The sequence below is a fragment of the Scomber japonicus genome, chromosome 22 (genome assembly GCF_027409825.1).
Source record: "Scomber japonicus isolate fScoJap1 chromosome 22, fScoJap1.pri, whole genome shotgun sequence".
In the NCBI taxonomy this organism is placed as follows: Eukaryota; Metazoa; Chordata; class Actinopteri; order Scombriformes; family Scombridae; genus Scomber; species Scomber japonicus.
In genome coordinates this window covers 7217296-7226773 of record NC_070599.1, presented here as the reverse complement: position 1 = coordinate 7226773, position 9478 = coordinate 7217296, and the positions used below count along the sequence as shown (strand labels likewise).

General features: G+C 38.5%; 1 protein-coding gene across 1 annotated transcript; it reads left to right on the top strand.

The window, feature by feature from the left end:
• The first annotated feature begins 2079 nt into the window (after positions 1–2079).
• Positions 2080–8811, top strand: otub1b (OTU deubiquitinase, ubiquitin aldehyde binding 1b). Its single transcript, XM_053343335.1, has 7 exons — positions 2080–2157; positions 5635–5696; positions 6122–6220; positions 6411–6529; positions 6803–6887; positions 7379–7573; positions 8211–8811. The coding sequence occupies exons 1-7, from the start codon at positions 2115–2117 to the stop codon at positions 8406–8408; spliced, it is 801 nt and encodes a 266-aa protein (XP_053199310.1). The 5' UTR covers positions 2080–2114; the 3' UTR covers positions 8409–8811.
• The last annotated feature ends 667 nt before the right edge of the window (positions 8812–9478 follow it).

The following is a 9478-nucleotide window of genomic DNA, read 5'->3' as shown; positions in this document are numbered from 1 at the left end:
CAGCCAACCACATATAAAATCAATGCAACCTCCTATGATGCTAAGATGCAACTTGAAACACTATTTCACATACATTACTAAAAACACATACTAAACACACTAGTAATAACAGAATCATATACAGTATGTTGTGTATTTACACACATACACAGTGGATGAAAGCTGGACACACTGCCAAATGTATAATATACATACGAATTACATAGTTTTCATGCTGACCTGCTTCATATGACTATATGAATACTTTTTAAAAAAAGGACATCAGTATAAAACACCTGTCTGTATTTTGTAAAGTTTCCCCTGCTTACTGGAGTTTCCCCTCCAAGAGAATTTTGTTATGAGCTGTTACTGTTAATATTGTTTGCCCACATTTATCTGTGGACTGTTAGTTTAATTTTTAATTTTTATGTTTTTGTGTGTATGTGTATATTGTGGGATCATGTTACAGCCCCTTATATGGGAAACAATGTGCCAAAGGGAGAACACCAAAAAAATCTATTTTGCCTTTTTGGCAAATATGAAGTATTATTTTGTTCTAGAAACACCTTTTGTACTGTTTTGATTTCTGTATCCTTCTGTATATATGTTCTTCTCCCTCCAAGACACAGTCAAGTCAAATGCCAGTCAGAGTTAGAAATGTAAAGATGAAAAATGTTGTGGCAGAGGTAATGTGCCTTATGTTGTATTGTATTACCCAACAGGTAAAAGTGCCAGATGAGTGGCAGTTGAATGTAGGTTGTATTTGTTGCAGACAGTGCCCCCTAATGTGTACTGCTGGGAAGTGCAGGGACTGTATTGAGCCTAGAAACTGCACAACTACTCCACTATGGAAGACTCTGCATTCCACAGTCCTGGTCACGTGCCTGGATTTTCATTCATTGAGGGCTGTGTTTGGGTGTAATCTGCTGGGTTGAAATAAATCTCCACAATCTTGTGTTTTTAAAGATTGTTTTGTCTTCATTTTGACAGTGGACAGAGTGGAAAGAGACGGAACATAGGTAGAGGGTGATAGAGAGAGAGAGAGAGAGAGAGAGAGAGAGAGCTTGGAACATGAAACAAGTACACTCATACTTTCTGGGTCATCTAAGATTTAGGGGTTATGATTCCTAGGCCAATTTGTACTTGCATTTATATGACATTTTTATTCAACATACATTTCTTCAAGATTTAACAGCATGTGAGCACATCAACCGAAAAGTAAAAAAATAACAACTAGATTTTAACACAGAGAATTACAAGACAGGACAGGGCAGGACAGGGAGAAATGCAGTATTTAAGGCCCTTAGGTTTCAGTTTATATTGTGCTTTAGTATTGCTTTGTGGTAATAAAAAATGATCAGACAAATGTATTGTTATCACATTATCACAAATCAGTCGCCACACAGTGAACAGCTTTGGGTCTGGTTGGTTTTCCAGTGTTATGTGCAAAGACAATTTAATTATTCAATTCACCAGAACTTATCACGTGTGCTGTTTAAATCATGTGTTTCACTCCACTCAAAAATGATTGTTTCTTCTTTCTCCTTCAGTTGAATGTTTGAGCTTCTCTGTGCCGAATGATGTATGTGCTTTCACATGCACCTGCTGAAAGTGGAAAGTTTCTCTGTACTTATTGACAATCCAATTTTAAGGGGTGGTTGTACAAGCAGGATTTGTGACATCACAGCTAGTCTGGTAGCCAATCCTGGGCCAGTATGTAACTTTACACAAGTCTAGTGTGGAAACTTGAAGCCTCCAGTGCACAAACACCGAGAATAGACCTTACAGTGAAAGTAGGAGACATCTTGTGCCAAGCAGTTAAACTGCTGAAATAAACAACATTTGCATAATTATAGATTCTGAGATTTTTAATGAGAGAGAATGTGTGAATCTAATTTTAAGGATTTTAACAAGATCATTTAACTTTTTTGTAGAAAAACCATGCCAGAGAAAAAAAATCTTATGAAAAGAAGAGTAGTTTGTGTAAATATTCAAACAGATATGGATAGGATATGTAAATATGAAAGTAAAAAAAAAAAAAAGGTAAATAAATAAAATAAATAGATTTGACTCCGCCCGGAAGTGTGTAATGAATGAGGTCATGCAGAAGGAGGAAACAGATCTGGACAGCTAAGATGGCGGAGGAGCAGCAGGAATCATCACAGCCAGAGGTGGAGGGTGAGAGAAACCGTTACAGCACAACAAATAAACAACCAACAGCGCGGCCACTTCTCCTGCAAGCGAAGCTCACATCCACACTTGTGTAGGCTCTGCGTGTCAGCCGCCCGGCCTCTCCGCCGCGGAGGTGGCCGACGTGCAGCGACGAGGCAGAGGCCACAGCTTGTTGGCTAACGTTAGCGAGCAACCATTGCTACACAAAGAAAAATATGCTTGTTTAGTGACTGACACAGCAGCAACGAGTGACAGTCCTAGAGTTTTACACTTAAGGAAATATTGAGAGTGTATGCTTAATATTAAAGACAAGAGAGGCTATTTTTGGCTGCTGAAATGACGCTATTCGTCGTGAGGAGATTTTGTTTTGTTTTCGCTCAGCTAGAGCTAGCCCGGTTTAGCTGACGTTAGCCGGTGTAACGGACAAACTTGTTATCGTGGTAGCTGGTGACTGTGGGCTCTATGCGGCTGCTTGTGCTGACTTGTCAATTATAATGAAAACACAGAGAGAACATGTAACACACTCCGCGAATGCCTTGTTGTTGATTTCATTTGATTAAAACTGTAATTAGGTGGATTAGGGTAATGTGGGACACTTTGCAATTCTGACTCGTTTGCCATATTTACATATGAATCCAATACATTATATCAACACCTAATATCATTATGAAATCCCTGAGATGTTTCCTTGTTAAATAAGAAGACAATTTTTAGATATTATACTCAAAAGGAAAATGGCAAATGTATATATTATTATATGTTCCTTGTGCTTCAGAATTTGTGGATTTTCTAATGTGGGACACTATTTTTTAGGCTTAGAAATACTTTGATATATACAAAGCAACCTTATCTGCCAAAATATTTTGATATGTGCATACCAATATTTGGTCATTTAATTCAATAGGCTTACAATTTTTTGCTTTCTTCGTCAGAGGGGTTAAGATCCTGTATGGTGACATTTAGCTTTTAAAAGAATTGAATAGAAAAATAGATAAATGCACTGGGTCTTAGTTATCCCACATTACACTAATCCACCCTACGTCATTTACCATCTAATTCTGACACATACGTGAGTGTCAGGGTTTTACCAACCAGAACACCTTTCATGTCGTTTTTTAACCTGAAGAAGACAACAAATAGAACAAAATAAGCCTATGTATGCGATGAGAAACATTACTTGACTTACTTACGTACTTGCCCTGCCAATGGGAAAGCTGCATCCTTTCTAAAAAAGGTTGTTTGACCATCAGGTATGGATGTAAGGATGCAGTCAACACAGACGATACGGGGCCCACTGTACAGTACACTTAATATATTTATCAAAGAAAGAATGAAAACAATCTTAAATAGCAGGGTTCTTATTTATTCCCTTAAGCATGACAATTTACAAAAACAAAACATTGTCATTTTTTAAAAAGACTTTACACTCTGGGGATATGATAAATAAATTACCTATAAATACTAAATACTCTCCTGTGAATATTTCACTTGAAATTTATTCATACCAGCAGTGATACTAATTTCCCACATAAACATGAATTTGCAACAGCCCATCGCTCCAACCTGCATTGTTTGTATTAAGTGATACATTGATTTTATTTCCCGACCCCCCCCATTGGAAGTGAATCTGCCTGTAGGTAAACAGACAGACTGGGAGCCTAATCAGTCAGTGTAGAGAGGGTTAAAACATGTGTACGAGGGTATTTGTGTGGCAGTCTTTGTTACAAAAAATTGAGTAATATCTGTGTTGTGTGTAAGTACTCATGAAAAACAGTTAAAAAAACATTGATGTGTAAATTGATTGCAAACAAAAAAAATACAGTTTTGTCCCTTATTCTGTAAATTTCAGTGCAAAATGCAAAAATAATATGCACACACCCTTGGTACAGGCATTTTTTCTGCAACGAAGCGACCAACTGCAGAGTCCTCTTTGCACTGGCACGCTAATGCCCAGTTACATGCTTTTTCAGGTTAGTATGGACAGAGATTGTTTACATTTTAAAAAGCATCACAAAATCATCAGGAGCTTACATCAGTCATAAGTTAGTTTTGACGCCAGAGTCGCGGTGGCACTACGATATCTTTGATAAAATTGCTGCTCTTCTCACACGGTTAACGGTCCCAGCCCGGACTCTCACTGCTACATTCATGTTTCTAGCATTGTCTGTAACAATGGCAGCGGGCTGATTTGATGATCCACACTCCCATTCATTAACTGCCACTTTCAGCACCGCAGCAATATTTTAGCCAGTGTGTGACTACACTACACGCGTTTGGAGAACAAAACTAACTCACCGTTTGCCACTGACAGTTGACTGTGATTGTTTTGTAGCTTTGGGTTAGCCCTAGAGGTCCAGCCAACTGTGGTTATCGTAACTCTCTCACACCTTCTGCAGGTCTTTTTTAAATTTTACTTTCCTCTTACAAGGCAGGAATCACAGAATGGTGTCATCCTCCTGAGGATATGATTTAATTGACTTTATTTATATAGCGATCCATTTTTAAGCTTCACAATGCGTATCGTCATATTTTTTAATTGCAAAATATGGTGCTAAAGTCCATTGTTAAACCCCTATCACCTGGTTTGCATTGCCTTAAACAGCCAGATTACAGTTAGATTGACTTGTGAACTTCTTCACAAACAGATGACCCAGAATCATTTAAGAGAGAAGGGTAATGGGCAGCATGAGTCAATGATCTCCACTTCGTGACCAAAAGGTGTATCATGGATAGTCATCCTTTAATACAGATGTATTATTTGGGTCAAACAAGCCACATGCCTACACCTGCATACATGTAGACAACAGGAAGCTCCTGCAGCAATTGTTTCTGTAGGGTCAGCGCAGGTTATTTTTAAGCACACTTACACTGCTAAGTTTATTCAACTGAAATAACTTCTTAGCTTTAATGGTTCACTTATTTAATAGTGTCATTTCGTGCTGTTGGAAGTGCAGCACTGACCTTGCAACATACTGTCACTGCAACAGTACAGCAGTGTCTCTGCTCATATATATGCTCATATCTGCTATATTAAAGCATTACAACAGTGCGATGTGATGTTCCACCTATATAATTTGAACCTTACCAATTTTATATTCTGATATGGTGTAGGGCTGCAACTAATGCTTTTTTCCCCACTATTGATTTCTTTTTTTATTATTTATTCATTCAACGTGACGTCTTTGAATATCTTCTTAGAGCAACAGACCAAAGTCCAGAGATACGCAATTTACTGTAGTGTAAAGTCGACAAGAAGCAGCAAAGCTTCAGAAGCTGATGCCATAGAAATGTTAGGGTGAAAAATGACTGAAACAAATAATAGATTACCAGCATAATACCAGATTAACTTTGACTAATGATTACAGCTCTAACAGGGTAGCATCCAATAGCGGCTTTGTACCACCTCAGCCATGATGGTGATTGGTCTCCACCTTTGAGTATCTAACACTGAGGCCAATTGAATGTGTCTCCTTTCTCTTACAGGAGTGAACTGCCTCGCGTACGACGAGGCCATAATCGCCCAGCAGGACAGAATTCAGCAGGAGGTGAGAAATCTTCTTTCTTTTTTTTTCACTTTCATTTTGACAGTTAAGATAAACAAAGGTGATGTCATTATTCTGTGTCTGAGTCACGAGGTCAACATGTTTTGAGATTCCAGTCATTTCTTTACACAGTTAAACATCTGGAAAACCCCAGCTGATGCATTGACACTGATGTCTAAATGATTTGCCCTTATTTAATTAACAGATTGTTTTTTCATGACCATGACCTGTTAAAATAACTATTAAACATGTCTGCATACTTTTAACTCTAATAGTAGATGTTTTCAGACCAACATAATATCAAAGAGTGCAGTTGAAGTTCTGCATGTATAAATACACTGGTCAGGATTAAAACACTTACAATCCACATGAGTAAAGTAGCGTCCAGTGCACCCTCTGACTTTGATTTTCTGTGTGTGGGCGTCCAGATAGCCAACAGTAACCCTTTAGTGTCGGACAGACAGGACCTGGCGGTGCTGCAGAGGGAGTACGCTGAGGAAGACACAGTTTATCAGCTCAAGATCAAGGTCAGTCAAACCGCACCAGCTGCTCTCAGGTTACTGCACCCACATCCTGGAGCATTTCCTCCACAAGTCCAGGGTGTCATTTTAATCAGCGTCACAAAAAATGCCATGCAGTTTTACTTTTGATTTTACAGTTTGGTATCCTTTCTTTCTTTCTTTCTTTCTTTCTTTCTTTCTTTTTTTTTTGTTGCAGGACCTACACAAAAAATACTCGTACATTCGTAAGACGCGACCAGATGGGAACTGTTTCTACAGAGCCTTTGGCTTTGCACATCTTGAGTCCCTGCTAGATGACAGCAAAGAACTACAGAAGTGAGTGTCATATTTGTTGATGTTTGGGTACTGTTGTGGCTGCCTGTCTTTGGAGTCAACTTCACACTTCACACTCTATCAAAGTCTGTATTGGCACAAGGATATCCTTTTATAGTTGTACTGGCTGTTGATTTGATTTGATTTACTTTTTACATTTTCTGCAAATATCTGACATGTGAATATTATATTATTTAGCTGTACAATTAGATATGCAGTCATCAGACACAAACACAATTGTGACTGTAATACTCACACAACTTTCTGTCTCCTCAGGTTCAAAGCAGTTGCAGCTAAAAGCAAACTGGACCTGGTTAACGAAGGATTCACTGAGTTTACCATTGAAGACTTCCACAACACTGTGAGTTTCCTGCACAACATAACAAATACATTAGTTATTTATTGCTAACTGACAAACCTAAATGCTGACATTTTTCTTCATTCAAGTAGCAAATAGTATGAGATCATTCTTCCTATGCTCCATGAATCACTTTGTAACAATTGTTTGGAAAGGTGCTATATAAATAATTTATAAATAATGATTTTGTCTATTGTATTGAACAGTATATGTAGTTTTTTAGTGTAAAGTAGCTTCAAAAAAGCTTTCATTGATAGATTATTCTGTAAAATGTCTTCAGTCTTACAGTGTATACTTGTATATATTTATACTGTTGGTAGTGTGTGCTGCTTCAATGAGAGATTATTGTTATTTGTTCGTTGTGCTGCCACCTTTAATGGTCATTTGCCAAAGTGTGCAGACTGGCACACAGATTGTGCCCAGATGGACCATAAACTGGTCTGCTGGACTGGTACTAATCAACCTAACAATGTAAATAATGTCTCTCCTCCTAGTTCATGGACCTGATTGAACTGTGTGAGAAACAGCCAAGCCTGCAGGAGCTGCTGAGCTCCTTCAATGACCAGAATGTGTCAGACTATGTGGTCGTCTACTTGCGGCTGCTCACCTCAGGCTACCTGCAGCGAGAGTACGGCTTCTTTCAGCACTTCATAGAGGGAGGACGCTCTGTCAAGGAGTTCTGTCAGCAGGTAGGTTTTTTTTTTATTTTCATTTCGCACCGATGAACTTAAAATGAACTTTAAGTTCCTCCAGAGAAAAAAAATCTGGGTCTCATAACCATTTCCCTCTTGAGACAGTCTGCAGAAAAGCTTTTTTAATAAAAAATGAGGTCACTATCTTAGAAAGTGTCACTGAATTAGAGAAGAGTGGATTTTCAGGGCAAAAACGTACATATTAGTATATTAATCAGCCCCTTTTACATTGAATCAATTATTTTTGATATATTTATTTTCTGTTCATGTCAAATATTAATACTTGTTGCAGAGTAAGATATTGTGGTAGTCCAGTGCTTTGACTGGTTTGTTATAAGAGCGAGAGTTGAAATCTCGCCAGCTTCACTCAGTATGCCTTTAAGCAGCTGCTCCACTTAAGCTGATAGCTGTTAAATGGTTTAAGAGGAGCTCTAAAAGATAGCTTTAAAAACAGAGAACATGCCTTGTTGCCTAAAGCATATGTTGGTAGTTGTTGTTTAGAAAGAGTACACAGGCTGCTATTTTATGGTAGACAAAGATAGAAAAGTAAATACTCACAATGTTTAACCAGCTTCATGTTTTAACAGTGAAAGCAAACTCACATTTGTGTTTGTTTTTTTTTCTTTTTCTAAAGGAGGTAGAGCCAATGTCAAAAGAAAGTGACCACATTCACATCATCGCCTTAGCCCAGGCCCTGAACGTATCCATCCTCGTGGAGTACATGGATAGAGGAGAAGGAGGAACAGTCAATCACCACGTCTTCCCGGAAGGCGGTGACCCCCGCATCTTCCTCCTCTATAGACCTGGCCATTATGACATCTTGTACAAATAACACTCCCGGCCACAGCCCACCTCATCCTCCTCCTGCTCTGTGCTACAGCAGCGGGTTTAAAAAAAGAATATCTTCAGCAGCCACGTTGATGAAGCATACAACTGTGTATGAGATTACACTCATGTATTTGAAAAAAAAAAGAAGAAAATAAAAGATAAAATCACAGTACATGCCTCCCCTACCCCTCTTGCCCCCACCCCCAAACTCCCAAGTTTTCCCTCAGTCATCACAGAATGGTTAATTAAAAAAATCTTTGAAAAATAGAAGTGACTCCAGGCATTTAGAGTTGTACAGGTTTTTTTTTCTTTTGTGGTTGTAAATGTTATCTACTTGCTTTATGTTGGATTCTTTTCCTTTGTTACACTGCGTTTCATTGAGTTTTATTAAAGGGATTTACATCTTATTTCTTGTCATGTTTTTAGTCAGGTTGCATTAAGAGCTACAGCTAATTATTGTTTCCATTATTGATCACTTGTGCACTTGTGACTGGTGCAGTTGCATCATTGTTGCTAACCAACGATCATCTAGAAGAACAAGCCCTTATCTCGGGTCACCTTTTCATTGTGCAGTTTGTGGTACATAAAAATCTGGTTAGAGTGACAGCTCTTCATTCACATAAGCATGAAGACAGGCAAAGTCACAGTGGAAATGTTGCCATTTTCAAAGTTGTTAACAATGACAGGCAGGAGAATAGCTGCAGCATGTGTGCGGCATCACTTCACACTACAGCCCCTACATATAAGTAAGGCAATAGCCTTACGTTGGTGAGATCAATGTGTGGTTGACTCAAAAAATCACAACAACTGATTAGTCTACATCTAAGTAAGGCTATAGCTTTACTACAGCCCCTACATCTAAGTAAGGCTATAGCCTTACCTTGATGAGATCAATGTGTGGATGACTCATAAAGTCACAACAATTTATCAGTCTACAATGTAGTTGTCAGTTTTTGTCTGGAAGAGGTGAAAACTTTCCTGAGCAGCAAAGGGCTCACCGTTCCTGAGCTGGAACAACCAGAGTGGCTGGAAAAACTACACTTCATGGTAGACATGACCGGAACACGCTGAACA

Excerpts from the sequence above, each read along its gene's own strand:
- otub1b (XM_053343335.1), top strand. The coding sequence starts at position 2,115 with ATGGCGGAGGAGCAGCAGGAATCATCACAGCCAGAGGTGGAGG. Across the intron at positions 5,697-6,121 it reads AGGACAGAATTCAGCAGGAG|ATAGCCAACAGTAACCCTTT; the intron begins GTGAGAAATCTT and ends GTGGGCGTCCAG. Across the intron at positions 6,530-6,802 it reads GACAGCAAAGAACTACAGAA|GTTCAAAGCAGTTGCAGCTA; the intron begins GTGAGTGTCATA and ends CTGTCTCCTCAG.